Source organism: Lonchura striata, chromosome 11 (genome assembly GCF_050655825.1).
Source record: "Lonchura striata isolate lonStrDom1 chromosome 11, ASM5065582v1, whole genome shotgun sequence".
Taxonomy (NCBI): domain Eukaryota; kingdom Metazoa; phylum Chordata; class Aves; order Passeriformes; family Estrildidae; genus Lonchura; species Lonchura striata.
Window position 1 is genome coordinate 6,394,146 of NC_140713.1, and position 25,147 is coordinate 6,419,292.

General features: G+C 42.0%; 1 protein-coding gene across 4 annotated transcripts in view; it reads right to left on the reverse strand.

Moving 5' to 3' along the window:
• Window positions 1-298: 298 nt before the first annotated feature.
• The window catches only part of CHST8 (carbohydrate sulfotransferase 8), a 180,798-nt gene continuing 155,949 nt past the window's right edge, over window positions 299-25,147 (reverse strand). For 3 of the 4 annotated variants that reach the window (XM_085589438.1, XM_021536685.4, XM_021536686.2), the window contains exons 3-4: window positions 4,392-4,429; window positions 299-1,721 (exon numbers count right to left, since the gene is read on the reverse strand). In XM_085589438.1, coding sequence (XP_085445564.1) covers window positions 570-1,721; window positions 4,392-4,429 — 1,190 coding nt within the window. In that variant the 3' untranslated portion in view covers window positions 299-569. The remainder of the gene's footprint in view (window positions 1,722-4,391; window positions 4,430-25,147) is intronic. The other variant, XM_021536688.4, reaches the window with a different exon arrangement.

The following is a 25,147-nucleotide window of genomic DNA, read 5'->3' on the forward strand; positions in this document are numbered from 1 at the left end:
ATGAACAGTGTAAGTTTGATTAGACTTTTTCCCCCTGACAAACTTAAGAATATCAGGAATCAGTGATCAACATCCACCTTCAAACATATGGGGCCTGTGTATGGCTTCATGCCTTGCACATTTCAACAAACTGTAAATATTGCTCAGTGTATTTTCCTTCTTGCTACTCCATCACTCAAAGATTGGTTTTCTGAACAGCAAAGAGCTTGAGATACTGGCTGAACTTTAGAATTGCCAGCTGTGCTCCCCTCATTTCAAACACACTGTCCCCCAAGTGCAAACACAGGCCACACCAACCTGGAAAATTCTGTGCTTTATTTGGGGGCCCTAACATATTATACATATATGTACATACATTTCATGTGGAGAAATTATAGAAAAAAATATGATTTGAAAAAGGAGGCAATTAAGGTGAAAGTGTAAACATCTGTTTATATTCTGGTTTGCATTTTTCCCTGCTCTTCAACCAATTGTTTGCTAACAGGTAAGTAAGTATATATAAACAGATGCCACCTGGTTTTGTCACACAATTCGACTGATGCGACTGTGGAAATACCCAGGCTCTCAAATTAATATAGATCTTCAAAAGGTTTTGAGTAGTTGAACATCAAGTAATCCATATAGTAAAAGTCATAGCTTTGTTGTCGTTGAGAAGGAGAAAGCTGTGCAAAATACTGCTGTGTAATTTTAGTGGTAGTTCTTTCTTCATTGGAGTGACGATCTTTAAACTTGGGGAAAGTTAAGTTTTGTGGAGCACCAATTAAGTGCAAGAAGAAGTTTGCATCTTCTTCCATACTTTCAAATTTCCCAACGAAGTCGTAATCTATTAAACATGGGCTGCAAAGCCTATTGACGTGATCCCAGTGTATATCCATACCCACTGGCCTGTGTACATCCAGGAGATATTGAATGAACTCTTTAAACTTGACTCCAGAGCCTGTCCTCAGTGCTTCTTTGGTGGCATTGACGCGGTATCTGGAAATGATGGCTTTTCCAAAGACCGGGTGGTAGTAGTTGTTCGGATGTTCAAACTTGTCCCGAAATGCAGATACCAGCTTTTCAAAGGGCTCACGAATAAATAGCATTTTTGTGTAAGTGCTGAGCCTGTGATAAATTCCCTTGTGGTCAAAGCCATCCAGCCGTTTCAAGTAGTTCCCGTAGTGCACGGTGTTGTGCTGGATGTCCTTTGTGGAGGAGGCCAGCCCGTTCAGCACCATCAGCACCCGCTTCCAGTTAGAGCAACCAGCTTTTGGCACTTCACAGTACAAAACTCTGTATTTGTCTTCTACAAATATTCTAGACACATGATAAGGAGTGATTATTCTTCTGTTATTACTCTTGTATTTTGAACAAGTTTCCCTCATAATCCGCTTCCTTTCTCCTTGGATCTGATAGAGATTTTTCCACTTGCTGTTGTTTCTATCCTCATATTTAAGTGTGGGCAGGTTGAGAACGGAGCTGTTCATGGAAATCAGAATTGGGCTCTTTTTAATTATAAACCTCCTCCTGCGTTTATGGAGCTTGATGGAATTAATTTCTTCACCTTTCTGTTGATCTTTCATAGCAAACATGATGCTGCTTTGCCTTCTGTCGGTGCTTTGAAGCTTGGTGGGCACACTTTCAGATGGCTCTAATGAATTGCTCTGCTTAACCGTTGCTGCTCTGTCTGCAGTATTTTTTCTTAATCTTCTATCCTGGTTATTGCTGGAAACACAATCCTGCTGAGGAAAAATAGATTAAAGATATTAGTAAATGCAAGATTGTCACTACTTGCAGCTTGCATCACATCACGTGGATCTTTGGTAACTTTTAGAACTGTACAACAGAATGTGTTGTCATGAGCCCTCAGCACTGCACTGTGGTATGGGCTCTTCTCTTGTCCCCTTGTTCTGTGCTTACATGAAACTCAAAGTCAGAGATGAACCTAAGTTTCCAGTAAATTCTAGTTCCTATTTAGATTTATTACTGTATTTTAGGTGGTGTACTCAGACCTTGACAGATACTTTTGTCTTAGATGTTGTTGAAATTTCTACAAAAAGGTATCTGAGTATTTTGAGGACTTGCTTACTTATTCCAGACTGCCCCTGTTGTCACACAAGCTGAAAGGTTTGCTTGTTTGGGTTGTGTGTTTCCCACCACCACCCCACATCAGTAATTAATCTTTGCAGTGAGGACAGATTGGCACAGAGTGAAGCCCAGCAGGGAAGGGAGGGAGGTTTGTAGAGTTTGCAAGGCGGAGTGAGATGTGAGTGCGGGCAGAGGGAAACAGGAAGGATGTCAGTGAAAATGGAGGTTTGGCTCACAAGAAGTGGGTTTGGTGAGAGCAGCATGAAGGAGACCCCAAAGGGAGGCTGGAGCGAGGTGAGCCTGCAAGCAGAGCAATGGAGGCTGAGTGAGAAGCAGAGGGAGGTGGGAATGAAGCTGGAATTAGGTCCCAGAAACCAAGTAAGTACAGCAGGTCTATGGGAAAGGCTTTCTGGGACTTGCTCTTTTTCACTGGGGGATCTCTCTGTTTATACTTCCTGCATACAGCCCAGGTGTGCGCCATCACTTTCTGCTTTTCAAAGTAGCTGAATTAAATCCTGTCTATGCCTCCAAGATTAAAATTATGCTCTGGTTACTGTTTAGCTATGTGTCATCCCTATTCTGAGGTCACCTGGATGAGTGTAGCATATGAACTACCATGGAGTATTTAAACAGAGAAGCATATATACTTGCAGATTGTTTATTGCTGACACAAAATATTTAGTTAGAGGACTTATAATTTTAAATTTAAATTTTTGTTTTTTAGTGTTTCCCCAACAGTATTTATAACTGTTGGAGATTAGAAGGGTTGTGCTCTTTCAGGGTGTTCTTTAAGATTAAATCTTAATCAATTTTATAAGTCTTTGTTGTCTGAAAAAAGGCAATGCAGCAGGTGACAAACTTGTTCTGTCATGGAGGTTTTATCTTGTCACATTCTAGTTAAAGGTCAGAGAATAAAAAAGTCTCAGAAAAGAGATTTGGGATTCATTACAAAAAACATTGGTGACAAAAAACCAAAAAAATCAAATTGTATTTTGTAGGAGACTTGCTTATATTGATAATTGCTATAAAAAACTTGAACACTACAGATCAGTATTAAACAGAAGTTTTAGGACACTTGCAGAATTCAAATTGGATTGCTCTGGTAGTGAAGATGGTGTGCAGACTGGGAAACCAACTGAAATTTTGTTTTGCAAAACACTGTTCAGTTGTTGGGAGTGATTATTGTACTCTACTCTCACCTTCAGAGGTTGTTTCTACAGTCAGAAATGTGTTTGTCTTTGTAAATACCAGATGCATTTCTAAACATTACCCTTTACAAGACTGGCTGTAATTCAATCCTATTTACTCATGACATGGCTGATATTTAAAGGTTATCAAATTCAGGCTTCCCAGAATTCTGGACCTTTAATGACGCTGATGATGACCCTGGAGTTTTTGGGCAACTTGAATGTTTTGTGCCAGTGTAAGCCTTGGTCGGGCTGAGTGCAGAGGAGCTGTCACTCCCTGTCACCTGCCTGGGCAGGCGATGGCACCTGGGCACGGCTGGGCACAGCTGGGCACGGCTGGGCACAGCTGGGTACAGCTGGGCACGGCTGGGCACAGCTGGGCACGGCTGGGCACGGCTGGGTACAGCTGGGCACAGCTGGGTACAGCTGGGTACAGCTGGGCACGGCTGGGTACAGCTGGGCACGGCTGGGTACAGCTGGGCACAGCTGGGCACGGCTGGGTACGGCTGGGCACGGCTGGGTACGGCTGGGCACGGCTGGGTACAGCTGGGCACAGCTGGGCACGGCTGGGTACGGCTGGGCACGGCTGGGTACGGCTGGGCACGGCTGGGCACAGCTGGGCACGGCTGGGCACAGCTGGGCACGGCTGGGCATGGCTGGGCACGGCTGGGCATGGCTGGGCACGGCTGGGCACGGCTGGGCACGGCTGGGCACAGCTGCTCCTTGGCACAGTTTGCTCCCGTCCTTCAGCTGCGGGCTGGAGGCAGCCCCGTGCAGCCCGACTGCCGCTAGATGGGGGAATCTCACCAGACTTTTTCTTTAGCCTGGTTTTTAAGTGCCTCTCAAGGCATTAATTTATCAGTGTGATTTCATACAGAATATTAATATATGCAAAGTTTACAGTATCTTTTAGCAATATCCAGCCTAGGAAAAAAAAAAACTCATAAAACTGAACTTGCATAGCTTATCATATTCCTATTTTAAGATGAAAATTTGCATTTTCATGGCTAAGTTTTTGATGCATCTTTCCTTTTCAGTGCTTCATCTCCAGTGTAGTGGCTTATCTGAGCCATCTCTATCTGTACTCCATACTCAGAATATGGGTACAATTTTCTTTATGTACTTCTGAAAACTTACTTTTTTTGGTTGCTGGAATCCCATGTTATATTTTATCCCTAAACAAAGAAAGAAAGTAAAGTAATTATTTAGAAATAAAAAACATTAGTTTCTTCTCTTCTAGACTGATACAGCCTGTGTTGTTAATGCAATGACAAACAGACCAATGGTGAATCATAACTAATGTATATTTCATAGTAACAATAATCCTTTAAAGGCCTCTTTATGTATAGATGTCATAAAAGTTGTGGAGTGGAAGACTCTATGACTTTCACCCTTTTACAAATGGGGAAACTGAGATGAACAAAAATGGAACAAAAGTGATTGCATAACCTCAGTTAAAAGGCCAGTAGCAGAACAAGGATCAGCTGAAGGTTGTGATTCCAGGTTAGAGATCTAAAACAAAATAAAGCTGTCCTTTGTGTATTTACCCCCACCTGTGTGGCTTGTGCCCTGGAACCTTTGATAGGGCAGTACTTAATCATAGTACTTGCATGGAGTACTCTGCTGTGCAGGCAACATGCAGTGCAGTAATGTGTGAGGTAATATTTGCACACTTTTGGAGAGGCAAACAACACAGAATTATATTTTCCTCTAATCTTCTGACTTCTACAGTGATATTTACCTGAAAACAGAAAAATAAAGATGTGAACATCTGAGATGGCAGCTGTAGCTGATGTGTAGGGTTTCTTTCATGGCCATAACCTTTGTTAGGTATAACTTAATAATACAGAAATGGATAATGGAAACATTACTGAATTATGACATTTGTCTGGGGCTTTTCAGCGGGTAGAACTGTTGTCATCACTGTCAATGTTGTTTGAAGACATCATTTTAATAAGTCTGCATGATGACTCCACAGACTTTTGGACAAGGACAATTACAGCTAAAAGTCTTGCACAGCATGAAGTGAAAGCTCAGTCAATCCCATCAGGTTGATTTTCATGATTCCAGGAAAGCTCTCAGGAACACCTTGCATGATAGTTCACATTGTGGCTTGCTGCAGTGAAGGTAGCAAGTCTAGCCTAGATGATCAGTCATGCTTTATTTTTGAAATCAGATGTACAAACTGATATTTGTACTAGAGTCTAAATAAAATTGCTCTGATTACTTCCATGCTCCAAGAGCTCCCCTAAGAGTGTTCATGATGCTTTTGGCTTATGTTTGAGCTTTAACTCCACTTCTGCCATTTGTTAGCAATGAACTCAAAGTTGTGTGGGATATTGTGATTCTGTGCCTATTACAAGTAAAGAGCATATTGGTTTTACTTCATCAGAAATAAGTTCTAAACATCTTACAGAAGGAGTCTTGAGACTTCCCCTAGCTGTTTCTCAAGAATGTTTAGCTGCAGATTAAAGTCAGAAGGTGTCTATTAAACAGAAATAGAGCTTGTCTGTAGCATTCCTGTGTTGGTTCTGGAGACCTGAGGCTGATTCTGCTGTACCAGGCTTTAGGAGATGCTCCTCAGCTGTTGTCCAGTTCCTGATGTGATCAGTTAAAAACCACATTTATTCTACTGTTGTGTAACATGTTACAGAGCAAGGCAGGGCAGGAACCTGCTGTCCAAAACACCCAGGAAAATCTGAGCACCAGCACTTTGAAATAACTGATACTAAAGCATGGGTGACCAGTTTGTACCATGAAAATGTTGTATTTATCAGTAAATGTAACTGCTTCTTTTTTGCTAACACTAAGGGCCTAATTGTAAGGTGTTTGAGCTGGTTGGCCTTTGCTCTAAGGCATCATTAATACAGTTACTTGGAGTAGATACTTATAAGATGTGAAAGATGTGTTCCCTTTCCAGAAGTATTTTGAGCTTTTTACAGTTGAAAACTTAAATAGGTGAGGAAAGACTTTAGGTCACTTACCAAAAAACTGGGGAAATACTTCAGATGGAATCAGTTACAAGTACTGATAATTTGTTGTGTCCAAATTATACTGTAACTTAGGGTTAGTTTTCTTCAGTTGTGATCATTTGTTCTGACTTAAAGCAAGCTCTGGTACCTTGTAGCAAACCCACATACTTTGTGCAATTACCTCTTAAATTTGGTGTCAGGACTAATAATTATTAATAAAATCCCACAAAAGTGCAAAGAGCAGGTATGAGACCTAAATAATTTGTGGTTAATTATGATTGTGTTTTTGTTGTAGTTTTTCATAAAGATAACTTATTTGAGATATTAATATTCTGTACTCATATGCTTGGTTTTGAAAAATGAGAAATAAATGCTAGGAGGAGATGAGTAACCATTTGAAAAGATGGTTATTCATTTACTGGCTTTAAGATGTAATCAGAACAAGAATTCCTGCTTAATATAAATGCTGGTGAAGCACTTGCCAATCTCTTTGATGTTTTCTGAATTTGTGACATCTAAATTTGGCTTCTTTAAGTTGTCTTTCTTATGATACAGTCTGTCACTTTAGATTTAAATCTACATGATAAGAACCTCTTAAGTGCAGTGAAGTCAGGGAAGTTATATTGCACAGATCTATTATATTAATCAAAATCTTAATTTATTGTTATGTTACACCTTTACAATCCATATTTCTTACCAGGTCTTTGACGTTATTGCCAAAAAGGTAATATTTTTGGTCATAAATAAACCACTGGTGTCTGGTACACGCAGTTGAAGGCAGTGATCAATAACTCTGAGGTGCCAGATGTAATGATGGCCAACATCTCACTGGTGCCCAAACACAGAGGGAATAGCAGAGACAGACTCATTCTCTAATTACAGACTGTTTATGTTGTTTTCCATGGTGTTCTTTTCTCTTTCACTTGTGGGACCATGATTTTCCAGGCTTGAGCCTGGCCTGTGTTTTATCGAGTCCTACCACACAGTGAAACTGAAACCCACTGTGAGCTATTCTTTATTTTCTTTTCCAAATGCTACTAGCAATGCAATAAAATGTCTTTCATCTTCCTTGGGTAATACTATATAGTTTTACCATTCTGCTTTCTCCTCTGTCTCTGCTTCAAGACCTAATTTTGGTTTGCCTCTGGTGTTTTGCTCTGGTTTGAGACTCAACTACAGCTGAAGTATTTTTTAATAAAAATGATAACTTCAAGTCTGCATCTGCAACTCATCCCTTACAGGGCTTCTGTGCACAGAGTGCTCTTGTTTGCTTCATCCAAATAGATTTGTGAAATTTACTCTGGAATGGATGTTTTGGCATTTCAGGAACATCTGTGTCAAGTATCCTATCCAAATATGCCCCAGTCTTAGGTCTTTTCTCAGAGACAGCAATGTGTACTTAATTGCAGAATGAATAACAGAGTAGTACTCATGATTCTGATAAACATGAAAAAAAATAGCTGGAAGGAGATTTTCCCAAAAATACTGGTCAGAAAATGAAGATAAGTTTAAATTTTAAAAAAGAATAAAAAAGGAAGAAAAACTAACTCAGCTTGTACAGTATAAAAGACCTGTCCATATCTGATCCTTACTCCTGTCCAGTTTTTTTCCTCTTTGAATTAAATTACTCAGTAAAGAAATTTAGTTAAAGGTTGCTACCATAATCAATTATTTGGTTTTACATCAATATAAAATATAGATGTAGTATACACATCTGGAATACTGTTAAAATACAGATACCTCTAAAATAAAAGCATTTTCTGCAAAAATTAAGGCCTAATTAGAGCAGACTTTATATGCGTGTCTGTTTTAACTATGTGCTATAAATCCTTTTTCTAACATAAACTTACCATTTGATTTGTAAAAAATGCCTTCAAAAGTTCCATCTAACACAACAACTCATTTTAATAGAGATGGAATTAATGAGGCCAAGTCAAGAAGGCTTAGCAGAGCGGCAGCACATCTTAAATTGCAGATCAGGAAAGAAGGCAGCCTGTGCAGTGAATCTCAACGATCTGACCCCTCTGGGTCCCCAGTGGGTCCCCAGGGTGTGGTGCCACTTCCCACCTGGGGCAGCTCTGCCTGTGGGTGCCTGGTTAAACAAACCCTGTGCAGCCCTGCCAGGCAGGGTTGCTGTGGCTGCCTTTGCACTGGGGGAATGATGGAATGTCTCTGGGGCAGTCTCCAAACCAGGCCCTTGTAGGTAGTAGTTAATCATGGCTTTTTTGAGTAAAATGCTTCTTTTTTTCCCCTTGTTTTTGGAAGACATAAGAAGTTCTCCAAGCTGCTGAGGGTTTGAGTTTTTTAGTCTCTTTGAGCTTTCTTTCATGTGTGAGTTCCTTTGTAACTCAGGTAACACATTTGCCCTGAATTCTGGGCTTTTTGTTTAAATCCTGACATTGTCAAGCATACAATTTCTAATAGTTTAAATATTATCTGAGGAATTTTGAACTCTGACTGACGGCTTATTCTTAAGCAGTTGTGGTGAAGTAGAACACTTCCCAAAAAGAGAGCCTCATTTTCCCCTCTCCTGTGCTAGTATTGTGCTAACACAATACTTCCCATTGTTCTTGTGCTTTTCTGTCCAAGGCAGCTTCAGAGATGCAGACATTGGATCTAGGTGAAGCTGTGGGTGTCATTTCCAAAGCAGGAAATCTGGGGCTCCTCCATCCCACAGGCAGCATGCAATGCAGCCTTGTGCTGCTGCAGTTGTGTCATGGGGTGTTTAGGATGGCAGCAGCTTGTGTGCACTTCAGTTGATTAAAACACGATTACTCTGGCTTTTTGTAACTGAAATGACTTTCCATCTTAATGAAGCAAGGGAGTCTCTGGACAGAAGTACTGTATGCAGGGAGAGCAATGCAATTCTGAAGGGCATAGCCTGGAAATAATTAAAACCATTCCATTCATCCATCAGTTTGAACAAGAAAAAAATTACAAATCGGGCAGCCAAAGCAGAGATCAGTACACACATTAAGTGACTTTTAATATTTGCCTCTTGAGGACTTTCATAGTGTCAAAGAAGTTGGTATTCCCAGTTCATTTGTGCACCAGCAGCTGACCCTGAGTGCTGGAACCAGCAAAGCTGCACAGATTTGTCCTGAAGCACAGTCCTGAGCCGGGGTGTCACTGCTTCCCTCCTGATCCCTCGTTAACTCTCTCGTAGCCAAGCTGCTGTGTCCCCCTTGGCAGCTTCACCCAGGCCACCCTTCACACGTGGCTGCCTTGCCTTTCCCAGGAAGGGAATCTTGGAGTAAAATCATTGTGTGCACCACCCTTTGGAGATACAGCTCCCACCTGAGGATGGTGTTTATGACTGCACAGCGTTTCTCAGACAAAATACCCACACTATCTTCCTGCTGGTGTTTCCCCTTGTCTTGTTTGACACTGACCAAATTTTAGGCATCCACAAAAGTCACTCATGCTCCCCTGCCACAGCTGGGGAAAGGAGAGGGGGAAAAAATGACTGAAAGTTTCATGAGTTGATATTAGGATGGGGAGAAAACACTCCAAGGGCAAAACAGGCTAAATTTAGAGATGCAAAGTGAATTTAATTACCAACAAAGTCAGAGGAGGATGATGAGAAGTAAAATAAGCTGTAAAAAACACCTTTTTTCCTCCAGCCCCTCTCCTTCCTACAAATAGCTCAGGGAGACAGGGTAGGAGGTTTGGTCAGTTCATCATCTGAGATCTTGCACTGCTCAGGGAGAGGAGTCCTTCCCCTGTGAGGCCATGGGGTCCCTCCCACGGGACATATTTCTCTGTGAACTTCTCCAGCTTGGCTCCATCTCACGAGCAGCAGCTCTGTGACCTGCTGCAACCTGAGTCCCTCCCACGGGCACACAGCCCTCCCACACCTGCTGTGGAGTGGGTCTCTCTGTCCAGGGCTGCAGTGCTCCAAGGCCAGGCTGCTCCAGCCTGGGAGCAGGGCCTTTCTGTCCCCTGGGTCTCCCTCTGGGTCACAGCCCCCTCCAGGCACCACTGCTCAGGTGTGGGCACCTCTGCCAGGGGCTGGGGGTGGATCTCTGCATCCCCCATGGATCCCCAGGGGCTGTGGGTGGATCTCTCCATCCCCCATGGATCTCTGCATCCCCTGTGGATCTCTCCATCCCCCATGGATCTCTGCATTCCACGGATCCCCACGGGCTGCAGGGCACAGCTGCCTCACCATGATCATCACCAGGGTCTGCAGAGGAATCCCAGCTCTGGCACCTGGAGCACCTCCTGCCCCTCCTTCCCCACTGACCTTGGTGTTTCCATTGTTTCCCTCACGTGTTTTCACCTCCTCCTCTTCTCTAGCTGGATCTAACAGTCCCCCTCTTTGTTTAGGTTTTCTTCTTAGATGTGTTTTCCTAAAGTCATTACCCTCCTCTCTAACTGGCCTTGGCCAGCAGCAGGTCCATCTCCAGAGCCATCAGGGACTGGCTCTGCTGGACATGGTGGGAGCTCCCAGCAGCTGCTCACAGAAGTCACCTCCATGGTCCCCCTGGTACCAAGAGCCAGCCATGCAAAGCCAGCACACCCCCTCAAAAAGGCTTTGTGCCTCTCGCCTCTTGACTGGTTGCTGTACATATTTTTGTGTTGTGTACTAGTCAGAAACACCATCTCTTGAAGCTACTGTTTATTTTTTTATTATTCTAAACACAGCCTCATGTGAGAAATAATTGTTTTGATATGGGTTGCCTTGCAATTTTTTTTATTTGTCGAAGTGAAAGCAGGCGAGAAGCAGAAACAGAAACAGAAAGTAGCATTTTAAAGGAATAAATTCCTTTAGAATCAAAACCCAAATAAAGTGTTACTGTGTCATTCTGGCAAGTCCCACTACCTACACAGCTGACATTGGTAGCTGAATATTGTCTGAATCTGCAGAATTACTTTTGTCCAGAAATGTATCCATTTGCATCCAGAGTTTGCAATGGGTCTGTCAACTGTCTACTAACTACTCTATTGTTGAGATTGGAAAGTGACTGAGGGAAGGATTATTTTATTAACTGGGATTTGGAAACCCTGATACTTTGACTTGCAACATACTAAAAGAACAAATAGATGAACTCTTTGAGAAAAACACATACTATTGTGCTTTTTTCAGATTGGTCTTATATTCTAATATAAACTGAATCCTTCTTCTTGACTAAATAATGATGGAACTTAGGCTTCCTCTGTTTCCATGATGCCCAATGAAGGAAGGGGCATGGCACATTTATATTGGAGGCTTAATTGAAAGAATAGGAGGAGCTGTTTGTGGATTTATTATGAGGAAGGTACAACTACTTGTTTACTTTTTCTTCCTTGCTATCTAGCCCTACTAATTGGAACTTGCCATTTTCTGACTTAATTTATATTCGATAAGAATTCTATGAAGAAAACAGAAAAGTCAGATCTGTGTTATTGCATTCCCCATTCCTTCTTTGGACCTATCCCTGGGAATACTGTTAATTAACATCATTAGCTTTCAGGCACTGTCAGCAGTTACTTGCAATTTCTACTTAATACCTTTCCTTTATTCTTCATTCTCATATTTAATATTTGCATATTGCCTTCGTAGCATGACTTTGGCAAGGACATTACACTTTGCCAGGTTTATTAAAAAGTAAAAGCTAAAGTTTAAACTCTAGCACTGCATTTATATTTAGTAGCCTGTAGAACTATTCAGGTAACCAGAGGAATTTCAATGAATTTCAAGCAAGCACTTCATGAATTTGACTTCATGTAGCTAGTTAGAATAGCTCATCCAGAACCCAGAAATGTTTCAAGACATCGTGCAGGTTGGACACGAAAGCTTCACTTGTCTTTCTATTGGAGGAGAGACAAAGTAATTTTTGACTATAATTTAGATGGATTTTTGGACTCTTTTCATATCACCCTGTAGAGATGTTTCTTTGGGAAAGAAAGCACAAATGGAAAGAGAGAAGGCTGCAGGCAAAATTGAAAAAGTAGATCTACAAAGGCATGCCTCTGAGTGCTGAAGCTCACTGCTTTGATAGATTGACTGTAGATCAAATAGCATAGATGTGTATCCAAATGGTGCATATTATTATGTTACAATCAATTAACTGGAACTGATAGAGTTTCCCTTTCTCCTGTTCTCAGAGTTGATTATTGACAAGTCTTCTTAGTATAGGAGATCAATATGGAAAACTAAAAAAATAAAGGTTAACACCTGCAACAGCTACAAAACTTGGTGCAGAAAGGGTGATAATTGGACAGACTTTGATTCACACCCTGTGAGAAAGAAGCAGCTCTTGGGAAGCTCAGTGTAAGGGGTTGAGCTCTTTGCCAGGCCCTTTATTCCTGAGCACTTGAAGGGCAGTGGGGCTTTGATGTTTTTCATTCCTCACTGGTTCTACTACTCTTTGTGGAAGGCTTTCTGTTTCTTGTTAAGGAGCTCACCTGCACTCCTTCAGCCAGATTTATTGACTGATGGGTAGAACAACATGGGTGCATGAGAATAATGTCCTGAATTGACTTTCCTATCAGTAAGACTGAGGGAGAAATGGTTCTGCTCAAAAACTGAGTGCTGGCTACTTCCAGGATTCAGGTGACATTAGATGGTACCTAGGACTTGACCTGAGGTGCAACCCAGGTAGGAGGAGTCAAAGTGTTTTAGTGAGCTTGATATTTTTTAAAGGTATGGGGAGGCCATTTAAAGATGTTCCAAAACTTTTGGAATTGACAATTTCTCCAAGAGTTAAGTAGCAATTTGATGTTCATGTTTTCTCCTTGGCCAGCAAAGTTCAATGAAAATTGGTAGTGGAACACCTGGAAAGTCTAAAATGGACATGCCACACTGAGGACACTTAATGCTTCATGTGGTGTGTGCCTGAGAGGTTCAGGTGCTTCCAGGACATAAGGATTGATCTTAACAGAGCTTTATATCATGTGAATGTTGAAAGACAATTTAGCAGCAGTGGGATTTGGGGACATTTGTTCTGTTAACTTCAGCTCACAACTCTTACCCCTAGAAACTGGATATCCCAGACTCTGATGTGTTTGCAGCTTGGTGCTGGCATTGGAGGGAAGCCTTTGGTGCCTCTCTCCCTGTGCACTTCCCAGCACCACTCTCATCTCCATTCCACCTCCACTTGGCTGCCAATATCTCAGAGTCAGGGAGCACGGGGAGCTTTCATCTACCCATGTGGCTCATCTCCTCACTCTCCTGGTCCCTGCCTCTGCCAGGTCACTGCACTTCCTTCCCCTCCTCTGCACAGCACAGAATTTGGCATCAGGCAGAGAAGTAAAGGAGATGCTGCAGCAGTGGTGTGGCAGTGCACCTCAGGAATGTGGGAGAGAAAAACAGCCTTTTGTGGGGACTGGTGACTGTTCTGTTCATCTGCACCCCTGGCTGAGCTACACTGCTCTTCTAGAGGGAGAGGGGTCACATCTGCTCTGGCAGTGAGAATAGACAAGTGTTCTCCACTTGGTCACTCTTCCCTGTTTCCTTCCTAGGAAGCCTGGGATGCAGGAGGCACAGGGCTCTGGTGGAGCTGCCTCTCTCTGTCAGTCTGAACTATCAGTGGTACCTGAAGTGAGAACCCTTCTGCCACTGCCATTTTATGGGCAAACCTGCATTTTTCATTCACATATCAGCACTTGCTGATTTTTCTAGTACCCCAGTGTAGAATACTGCATCAGCCCAAGGAGGGGCCGTATGAATTGAGAGATTGATTGTTTGCATATAACCTGACAGCCCAAATTTGTGATACAGTTGCTATGACAATTGAATCATTTGATTTGGTAAGTCAGTGCATACAAACAGTGAGTAGCCCATTGATTGCTGAATATGGTTAGCTAGGAATGGAACTTTTATTTGGCTGATGAAAGTGTGTGAATGTGTCTGATTTCACTGATCCCTTTTCTGTGACAATTGTTCAGAGCATTTCCATATAACCATGGCTCACTCAGTACCTTGCATGCATTTATACATGATCCATTCTCTGTTATGCACTGGCTGAAGGATCTCTGACACAATCTGCCCCTCTGTTTCAGGCTCAGAGGCTCTTTCCTGGCAGAGAAGCCCTGGCTTCACTGGGTGCAATTCAGGATCCCTTCTTTGGCTGCCTCTGCCTGGTGCTGTTTAAGCCCCAGGACTGTGGAAGGGTGGGTCACTGCAGCCTTTGCTGACCTGGCTTGTTCCACCTGAGAGACAACACTCTTGCTTCTGATGTGCTACTTTCTGTCTTGTGTTTTTGTTGCTTACAGGCTGCACTCTATGTGTAAGCATTTGACAATCTCATTTAGTGATCATTTCATGGCCTTAGAGTTGATCCATTGGGCAAAAAAGGAAAAAAAAAGTTTTTACTCAAATGACTGAGTTCCCTAAGTTTTATTACTCGTTATTCAGAAATAAAATATTTAAAACCTTTGCACTCCACTGTCTGAAGTCTTGCAACTCTGAGAATTGGAATTGGAAGCATGGGTTTAAAACTCTCTTTGTTGAAGTATTACAACAGCTTCTGCTTAAGCAATAGTTATCTATGATTGTATAGCATTGTCTTTTCAAATACGAAAATTTGGCATTTACTTCAGTGGTACTGGACCAGCTCCTCCATGAGCAAGCAGCAACACATGACTGATTTTTACAAGTGGTGGTAAACTGCTTTCCTAATCTCTTTACTCGATGCTGCCTTTTCTTGCTGTACTTTCTCTGAAAGGATTGGGAAGTTAGTGCTGCTCCTCTGAAACCAGTTGAAAACTACTATGGGCTGGCAAAAAGAAAATTTCTTCCTGTTAAATTTTATTAAAAAATAAAAACATTGCATAAAATTGTCAGTGACTTTTTTTACTTCTGCAAGAACTATAATATAAGAAAATAATTATGTGTTAAATATACACGGAGTAAAGTTTTGATCTAATTTTTCATTTCTTTGTGTCTCTACCTCAAGAAAAACTAAAACCATCAGGAACAGGCATGGAAAAGAGTTCCACTACCTCATATACTCTCACTTTTTTCCAATCCTCTGTCTTTGCCTAAAAAGAGATGGCATTTACAAAACTGTCATAAATCTCTGTAGGAAAAGATTTAATTATTCAAAAAGTGAAGATATCAAAAACATAAGGACAAAGAATTAAAAATGTTTTGCATCATTCTTTAGAATGAATTTAAATGTCTGCCTCTGTTTCCTCATGCAAATCCAGCTTTGCTGCTTTTTACCCCTTTTAGATTTTCTTTTTCATCTGAAGGCGAGAAAGGCCTTCTGGCAGGAATTTGGTTTATGCTTTTCATGCAATCTCAGATTCTCTTTTCAAAGATGCTCTAAACTTTCTTTGTGGAGCTCAAATGAACTAAAACTTGCAGAGGCACATCACATGCAATTTCAGATAGCTTTTCTGCACTTTTTGCTATTCAGTACATGAAGATTCCACTTAGAGAAAATGTAAAGTAGCATGGCCTCAAATCCCTTCCCACAACTTCTTGTGTATTTGGTTTCCTTGCACAAAAATGAAATTCTTCAGGGCATATTCCTCAGAGAATTTCTCAAGCCAATTTTACCCAGAGGAACTTGAGAAATGTGCATTTTCACTTGTATGCTTTGTATGAGGTGCAGGGCTTGTAATATTACAAGAAGAATATGTTATGTTAATAAAGTGAAATAATTAAAATTGTAGTAACCTTGATCTCATCTCAATCTAGTATCTCTTAAACAGAGCTACAGATTCAAATTTTTCTTGTAAACAAATGTGATTATAGCCTCTTACTTGATATAATTTTCCTTTTTTTCCCCCATTAAGGAAGGAAATTGCCAATCTATTGACAGGAAGTGCTGGAAGAAGCAATGTGAGTGATTTCCTTGGTGACTTTCAGACACTTCAGACCAGGTTTTCAAACTACATTTGTAATAAAAGAAATACACCATGGGAAGGATAGGCAGTATGGTCTTTAGCAGGCTTGTTTCTTGCTGGTGTGCTGCAAGAACCAGCTGCCAGCCTAGTGCTGCTGGATTAGCTTGGGGAGCTTGCTGAAAGACTGAATGATTCATTGAGTGCTTTATTTTTACAGAGAAGCTATAGTATCCTAAAAATTTAGATACAGAACCTCTGGCATAAAGTCTGAATATATTTTTGCAACGCTGCATCCTCAGGAGATCTTTTCTGTAGTGCCTAATTTTGTATTGCATAATGGTGTGTTTTAATAAAAAACCATTTTGTCAAATCACAAGTCAGCAGATATTGTCTTGAAGTGAATTAATGGAAGAAATATTCTGAAGTAATCTGCTGTTAGTAAATGGCTATGTACAGGTCAGGCAATTTCAGAGGTTGTTACTGTGCTCATTTTGGCTCGGATAGAATCAATTTTCTGCTATGGGGCTGTATTTTGCATTTGTGCTGGAATCACTGTTGAAATACAGGGATGTTTTTGTTACTGCTGGGCAGGGCTTACACAAAGTCAAGGCCTTTGCTGTTCCTTGCCCTCAAATGGAGCAGGCTGGGGGTGCACCAGAGTTTGGGAGGGGACACAGCTGAGCCCAAGCGACCCAATTCCACAGCGTGTGGATTGCACTGTGCTCCCGTGTACAGCTGTGGGAGCAGGAGGGAGAGGGGAGGATGGACTGATGGCATTTCCCAGGCTGAGCAACCCCTGACACCTGATGGGCCCTGCTGAACTTTCGGCTGCCCTTGGGAAGCAGGGAATGAAATCCTCACTTTGCTTTGCTCTGCTTTGCTTTGCTTTGCTTTGCTTTGCTTTGCTTTCCTCGTGTGCGTGGCCTTGCCTGTGCCTGTGTCTTGTGTAAAGGCAATTTAAGAGGTGGACACTCTGCAGTGTGTTGCCTTCCCTTACAGTTTTAACTGATCCCTTTCCACCAATAAGGAGAAATGAAATACAAATATCTGTAAGTGAAAAAAATTCTCCTGTTTACTAACAGGAGAAACAGCATCAGGCAAAAATACCAGTGATTGATCACTAGACAGAAAATTGCCAAGGCTCACTAGATCCCCAGGGACAAGGACAAGCCTGTGGGGTGGGGTGACCCCCGTTCCCCATGAGGGTGGCTCGGAGGGCAGAGGGGAACGGCCTCAGTGCTGTCCCCAATCCCTCTGCACCCCAACTGGGGCAGGGCTGGGGCCAGCAGGGGATGAGGAAGTTCAATCCACAGAATCACAGAATCACAGAATCACAGAATAATGAGGTTGGAAGAGACCTCTAAGATCATCAAGTCCAACCTATGCCCCAACACCTAGACTATAGCACCAAGTGCCATGTTCAGTCTTTTTTTAAACACATCCAGAGATGGTGATTCCACCACCTCCCTAGGAAGACAGTTTCAGTACTTTATTATTCTTTTGGTAAAGAATTTTTTCCTAATATCCAACCTAAACCTTTCCTGGCGTAGCTTGAGGCTGTGTCCTCTGGTTCTGTCCGTGCTACCTGGTGGAAGTGACCAACCCCACCTGTCTGCAACCACCCTTCAGGAGCTGTAGAGAGCAATGAGGTCACCTCTGAGCCTCCTCTTCTCCAGGAGAGAATCCACCAGGGGCTGTGCCTTCCCTGTGGCAGGGAACTGCAGGGGATGGACGGCAGGGGATGGATGGCAGGGACAGCAGGGGATGGCAGGGACAGCAGAAGACAGGGACATCAGGGGATGGCAGGGGATTGCAGGGACAGCAGGAGAAGACAGGGACAGCAGGAGAAGGCAGGGACAGCAGGGAATGGCAGGGATATCAGGGGATGGGGATGGCAGGGGGTGGCAGGGGGTGGCAGGGGGTGGCAGGGGATGGCACAGCAGGGGCTGGGGCTGCTCCGTCCCCCGTGGCTCAGGTGCAAACAGCGCCTGGGGCACACCAGGACTGAGACACTCACCCTCCTGGGAAAAGATAACAGAGAACCCAAAAGGGAAGCCTTCCCCCATGCTGCTTCAGCTCTGTGTCAGGAACACAAGAGGCAGGAGAACCCCAAGAGGCAGGAAGACCTCCCCAAGCCAAACGCCTCTGCCCGAGTCCAGAGTGGCTCTGCTCGAGACCCGCAGCTTTCCAAAGGCCCCAGCAGCCCCCATCCCATTTCCAGCCATGGCACTGGGCTTTGAGACACAGGAACAGTTTTGGGCACAGAGAGATGTGGGGTGCAGTAACATTTTGAGGTACCCATGGCAGCCTCCTAAACTGGCTTTATCTCAACCACGAGTTTTCTCACTTCTACTCTTCGGATTCTCGCCCAACGCCGTGGGAAGGGGCAGGGAAGTGAGCGAGTGGCTGTGGTGCTTAATTAGTGGCTGAGGTTAAAGCCATGACAGTTAATTAATGTAGACAATATCACTTTGTGTTTTGCTGATTGTATTTTAAATGGGCTTAATTTTCAAGAGTTTTCAGCATGGGAGGTCTCAGAGCCCATGTAACATGAAGTTATGGGCTTGGCAGGCTTGGCTTGGTCTGGAGGCCTGGGCTCATTACTGCCTCTGTGCCTCTGTCTCCTCAGCTATAAAATAGGAAGGATGTGCCCTCCCAGAGGAGTGCAGTGCCTGTAAGCTCATTAACCAAGAACAGGAGTAGTTACTGCTTCTAAAATTCTAAGGGTGCTTTCCTAAACTTATTAAATTGCTGAGAATTAAATTGCAGTTACTTTTGAATTTGAAATTAAAAGCAGTATTTTGAACAATTTTTTTTTTTTCCTGCCCAAAAGGTTTTCCTGTCATATTTTGTGTCACCTTATTTGTTTTGGAGTTTCTCCCAAATTCTGCCTGTGTTTATATGTTAATATTGATGGACATGCTGTTGACACAAACATTTTTCCAATGCTCTTGCTGTGCATGCTCCTTTAACAGCAAAGATGTTCAAAAATCGCTTTCCAATTGTTTGGCTTCACATTCTGTATCACCTGGAGTGTCACAGTGGAATAACTGATGTAGAGAATAGAAATGTTCCTTGAGAAACTTAGATTTGTGTATGTGAACCATTTCAATAACTTTTTGTGCAGGACTTATAAGTTTTATTTGGTTCTGTAGAGTGTTTCAGACAAATTCAGATGTGGATAGGATATGTTTTTCACTGTTTTTCTTTTTTAATACTACTTTCTGGTCATAATCTCAAAATCTGCATAACCAACACTCTTTAAAATATGTTTCAGTCATTTTTAAATATGATTTCACCTTTGTCAGTAAAATAATGCAAAGAAATCCCTGCCTGTTACATTAAGATTACAGACATCTAAAATTAGCTGTAGCATCTTTACTTAAACCATCTCCTCTCTGAGTCCTCCAAAAGGAATGGGTCTGTTTTACTGCTTTGAACAAATTCTCCCTTGTTCTCAGGGTTCTCTTTCTTCTCTGTCAACACCCTAAAGGCATCACAGTAGCCAAAATTAATGTATGCAAACATCTTAAGAGAAGTGCCTATTAGGATTTCTAATGTTTGAATGTTTTTCTGCCTCCCCTCAACTGTATATGGCTTTGTTTAAGCAATAAAATTGCAAATAATTAGAAATCCAAATAGGGACTCCTTTTGCCTTAAATCTACACAGGGACTGAGGAACCCTGATTCACTTGTTGAATTAGAGAACTATTGAATACTAAAATAAAGTAATATAAAAATGCTGGGTCAGGTGAAAAATGCTTCAACTGTATTTAATTATATTTACCTGTATTTAATGTCTCCTTTAACCAAATAAATGTCCAGAGACTCATGACATGTAAAATGCTACTACTTGTTCAAAACCATTAAAAAAGAACTTTATAAGAAATACATCACCTTTATTGAAATTGAGACTCATAGTAATGAACCCATTTTATCTTATATTTTTATAAGAATACTGCTGATTTCACTCCAAGTAAGTGTTATGTTAAATTAACTAAAAGTCTCTTTAGTGTTTTAGACAGTAATTTACAGCACTGAGAACTCAAATCTTGTTAAACATAATTCAATAAGAGAAGAAAATATTTTAGTTGATTTCTAGTGTCCACATTCAGAGGTTAAAGTGTAAAAAGTACACTTATGGCAAAAAACAACACAGAAATAATAATGTTTTTCATCTTCCTTTTTATAGCAGAAGCTGTTATTTTTAATACACATGAAAAAGTTTAGGTTTGAGATTTCATATTAAAAAAAAAAGTGTTCTAGACCCCCATGCAGTTTGTAGGTGGGCTCTGCACGGAAAGCTGGGCCAGAGGGGTTTTCTGGGGCTCAGTCCTGCTCAGCCCCTGGCTCTCAGTGAGTTGCTGTGACCCCAGCAGGCAGCAGGGCAGGGAGGTGTCAGCCTCCTGTCAGCCCCACAGCCCCTCTGCTCATGGCCCATCACTGATCTTCACAAGAACCATTCTTGTTGGAAATGTCCTTTGCAATCACTGAGCCCAACCATTAACCCCAGCCACTCCTTAACAACATGCCTTTTAAATACCTCCTGTAACTTTGCAAGCCTGTAACTCCTTTAAAAAGCATGTCACCAGATAGATATTGAAAGGAAAATCCTGATCATGGCTCTACAAAACCAATAAAACTACCTTTGTGAGCTTTATTGCTCAGAGAGTCTCCGTTTCAGCAGGCAGTGAACAACATTTAGACACTAAAACCTGTTTCTCACACTCATCTCCAGAAATCATTGCCTCTGTGCTTCCAGCACTCCAGTCTGAGAACATATTTATTTTCTTGTCTACATTTCTGCACAGTAAAATTAAAATACAAAATGTTTAACATATGTACCTACTCTAAGTGTTGCTGCAAGTGAAGAGGTCAGTGATGGCTCCTGGAAATGGAACAAGCTTCTTTGTTTTCAGTACTATAGTAACTAAGACAGAAAACATTAATTTTCATTAATCACTTTGCTAGTAATCTCAGTTTAATATCCATTTCGGATGTTCTAGATAAATTCTTAACCTTTCAGTTGTTCCCTGCTGTAATCCTGTATCAGTGATGAATCTTGGCAGTGACAAATGGCACTGTTAGGCCCTGCAACTACTTCTATTCATGTTCTTCCTCTATGTCTTTAGAGGGAGGAGAAAGGAACAGGCCAGGGAGGACAGTTTGAATACTGATGCCCATGAATGGCATCCATCCTTTTCCTCACCTTCCTCAAACTCTGAACCTGACTGCAAAAAGCAGAAGTTGCCTCTTTAAAAAAAAAAAAATCAGTATGTTGAATGCTAGAAACCCTTTGCTTGTCTCTGTAGGAAATTAAGCCATGTTAGGTATCAATTAGTCATTCACAGCTCTGATCCTCTCAATGGGTAAATGGGAAGGTTGATTTACTTTGAATTTTTTACAAAATTCCCAGGAGGTTCAATAACAAACTTCTGCTTGCTAAGTTTAGAATATTAAGGTAGAATAAGTTACTTGGCAAACTTCAAAACAACATCCAAAATAAGGCACTTTTCAAACTTAAACTTAGCAAACTCAAAGTTAGACAACTTGAACCTGTCCAGGCACAACACGGCACTCACTAAGGCATTGACTGGAATTTCTGGTCTGGTTTACAATGTATTCTGAGAAGAAGAAGTTAGGAAAAGAAAGAGAGAAAGAGACAGAAAAGAGTAGAAAAGTTACCATCTGTGGATCCAGTGACAAAGTTTGATAGTTGTAATTTCAATGTCCAGTTGTTGAAGTGGTGCTGAAAGTGGCCAATTCTCGATCCCTCAGGGCTGGGGGACGCCCATGAAACACAAAGTTCCCTGGGTGAATCCAGGTTCATGTTTGGGTGAACGCCCAGGTACCTCCCTGGGGGGAGTTTTACACTGTCTGTGTCACACTGCAGATCCTGGGGCACTTTGAGGGGCTCTGATGGTTTTTGGCCCCTTCTAGGACGTGCCTCTCCCAGCATTTAAGCCAGGAGTGGGTCATGTGAAGGGATGAAAACCTCCAACCCTCTGGGTGAGCATCCTGAGCCTTCCCCAGGGCAGTTTCCAAGCTGAGCCACCTGTGCAAGGTGGGGCATTGCCTGCTCCAAAGCCTGTCCCACTCGGCAGCATCTGCTCCTGAGCTGCCTCTTCCCCTCCTGGCTCCCAGCTCGTCCCCTCCAGGGCTGGGTGTTCACCCCTGCCCCAGGGCCCGTGGCCACCAAAGCCCCTCCGTGGCCACCAAAGCCCCGCTGCGTTTGCCAGGGGCCAGTGGCTTGAGCCATTGTCCCAGGACATTTCAGTCCCTCGCAGCCTTCCAGACCACTTATCTCCACCAGCACAGCGTGTAAAATCCTGGAGTAGGTGGATTGTTTCCTCAGGAAGAGCTGCCAGGTGTCACTGAGATCCCTTGCAATGATGGTTTTTGTCTTCTTGCAATAGGTGGTCTGATAACCCAGCCAGGACAATGGGAAAGCACCCAGAAATTCCAGGAATCTGCTCCTTTTTGCCACATGGGGCTGGGACCTTTAAAAAAGCTGCCAATTGTCCTATTGGAGAGAAAACCACTCTCATGGTGAGAGTTAACAGATGTTATGTAAGTAGCTGAAATTGGACTGGAATTTACTTGAACTCTGAAGATTTTGGGTCTTCTCCAACTTTACGACCTCCTGATGGGAAGACTGGCAGACAGGCGTAATAACAATTCAAATTTATGAATAATGTTATTCCAGATGACAAGGTGCAGATGTACAGGTAATTAAACAACAAAGATCTCTTCCTATGGACAAAATAAAGAACTGTACTACTTTATTTCTGTTTAGAACCAGGTGAAAACAGGATTTTGATTCAAGCTGGGAGTGTAAGTTTTCATTAAATGAAAACACCAGATTATTTTAAGAAGTTCTCGTTTTAGGAATATTTGGTTTCTCTTATAATGGTATTTTCTGGAATATATTTTTTATGACTTTCAGAAGTATCAATATGTCTAAAAAACCCCAAATTAACCAATTCACCCACTCAGTCTATTACTGCAATATGAAATGTTTTAATTTTTTGTTGTGAAGAAAGCAGTATGGGCAATTAAAAAAATAAGCTACTATGTCAACTCATGTATTGTAAAAATTTAGTAGCTAGCAAAATCATTAAACTGTCAAGAAAGACCATAAAACTGCTAGATAGAAATATTTTTGAATATTATTTGATAGGAAAACTTTTGTTTGGGATGGTGGGAGATCCATTTCAGAATCTGAGTTTCATGTGAAAACTGTGTGCCTTGTGTGCTGGGGAGGAGCTGTCCTGGTGAGATCTGAGAGAGCTGAGCCTGGGGGGCTGAGCCCAGGGTATGGAGCTGCTCCTGGCACTCCCAGGGCACGGAGCTGGCCCTGGCACACCCAGGGTATGGAGCTGCCCCTGGCGCTCCCAGGGTATGGAGCTGCCCCTGGCACTCCCAGGGCTCCCAGCCCCTGGCACTCCCAGGGCATGGATCTTCCCCTGGCACTCCCAGGGCTCCCAGCCCCAGGGGAGCAGCACAGCCCCCTCTGCACACTGCAGAGCCCAGGGTGCTCTGGGCTGGGTGTGAAAGTCATCCCAGGAAAAGGCATGGTGAGACCGGGCACAGAACAGCTCCTGCACAGAGCCCTGCCTGCAGCTCAGGGCTCACTGAAAGGAGCTGAGCTCATTCCTTGCCTCCCAGACCTGGCTCAGCCCCTGAATTCCATGGTACCACCAGCTCAGCTTAGTTTCAAGTTACTGATTTAGTGGGAATAATCTTAGCAAGCTCTCAAGGCGGCCACAGAACTGTATTAATATCAAGCAAAGAAATTCCCCATCACAATGTGGAATATAACATGTAAGGCTTTAATAGAATGGTTTTATTTGTCACAAAAAAATGAGTAATTCTGCAGTGTCTCTTTGAACGACTGCAATGTTTTTTGTGCTATTTGTTAAAATATTTAGATTAGATGCTCAAGTGAAAGCTGAAACACGCCGTCATCTTCAGACATACTCAGGCAATTAGAGGGCAGCTTATGTTATTGTTTTATAATTCAAGTCTTGTGAAGTAATAAATTAAGAAACTCATTAAATTTTCAATTGCTTTAATAGACAAATTCAGCTTGTTAAATTCTTTGGTAAGGCCTAATAACAAAACATTGGAAATACATCTATTTATTTTTTTCTCTCTTTGTTAAATTGTTTTGCCCAGATAACCTCTACCTCCAATATAAGAAAAATAAAGTAATAGGAACATAAGCTGTAAAAAATACACTCTCTTACATGGAGTGTAACCTTAATGTGGGAATTTAATTCTCTTTGGCATATTTTAAAGAATTTCTGAAAAACTTCCATGACTGCCAGCCTTCCCCATAAATAGCTGCAGGCTTCTCAGCAGCTTTGTGCTCTGAGCTTGGCACTGCTTTGTTCTACCAGCATTGTCAAATAAAGACTGATGGCACTATTTTTATTTGGCAATGCATGACACAATTTGATGCTATAAGCTGAGCTATTTTGAAAAGGGTGGTGTTAAAATTATCTCTGTTTTCACTGCAATTGGAAATTGTAAGTGTATGTATTTAATGAAGCTTGCAAATATGAAACTGCTCAGTGAGCTAAGTCTGTACTGGTAGCAATCACTTCATATCCATTAAAATCACAATGACTGCATTCACAGTTGAGGTGAACTTCCTCATTCTGTGAAGCTTTCTCTTTTTTTTTTGTACCTGCTAATGTTTAAAGCCCAAATTATTTGAAAATTAATGTAGTTACACCCAAGGATGTATATTTTTTCCACTCTGTGTTAGTATGTTCATGCTACAGCACTACAAGAACTACAGAAATTCTTCCTTCATCTTAATAGGTGTTGGTGGTTTAAATTATTCAGTGGTTATCTGAGCTAGTGCCAAACTGTAGTGAGACAGACAAAGAAATGATCATGAGGAGGCTTGAGATGCTTTGCACATAGTACTCACTAACCTAGATAAGTATGTCCAAAGAAATAAATATATTTGTCTAGAAAATCAGGAGACTCTGTTGTAAAAGGGAATTTTTCTATGAACAGCAGACTAACAAGCTTGCTGTTGCCTGCTACCATTTCAAAGAGTGGAAAAGCTGTCTTGCATATCTGGTTGTACCTACCCAAATTATAACTATTAGCTTTTTGTCCAATTAA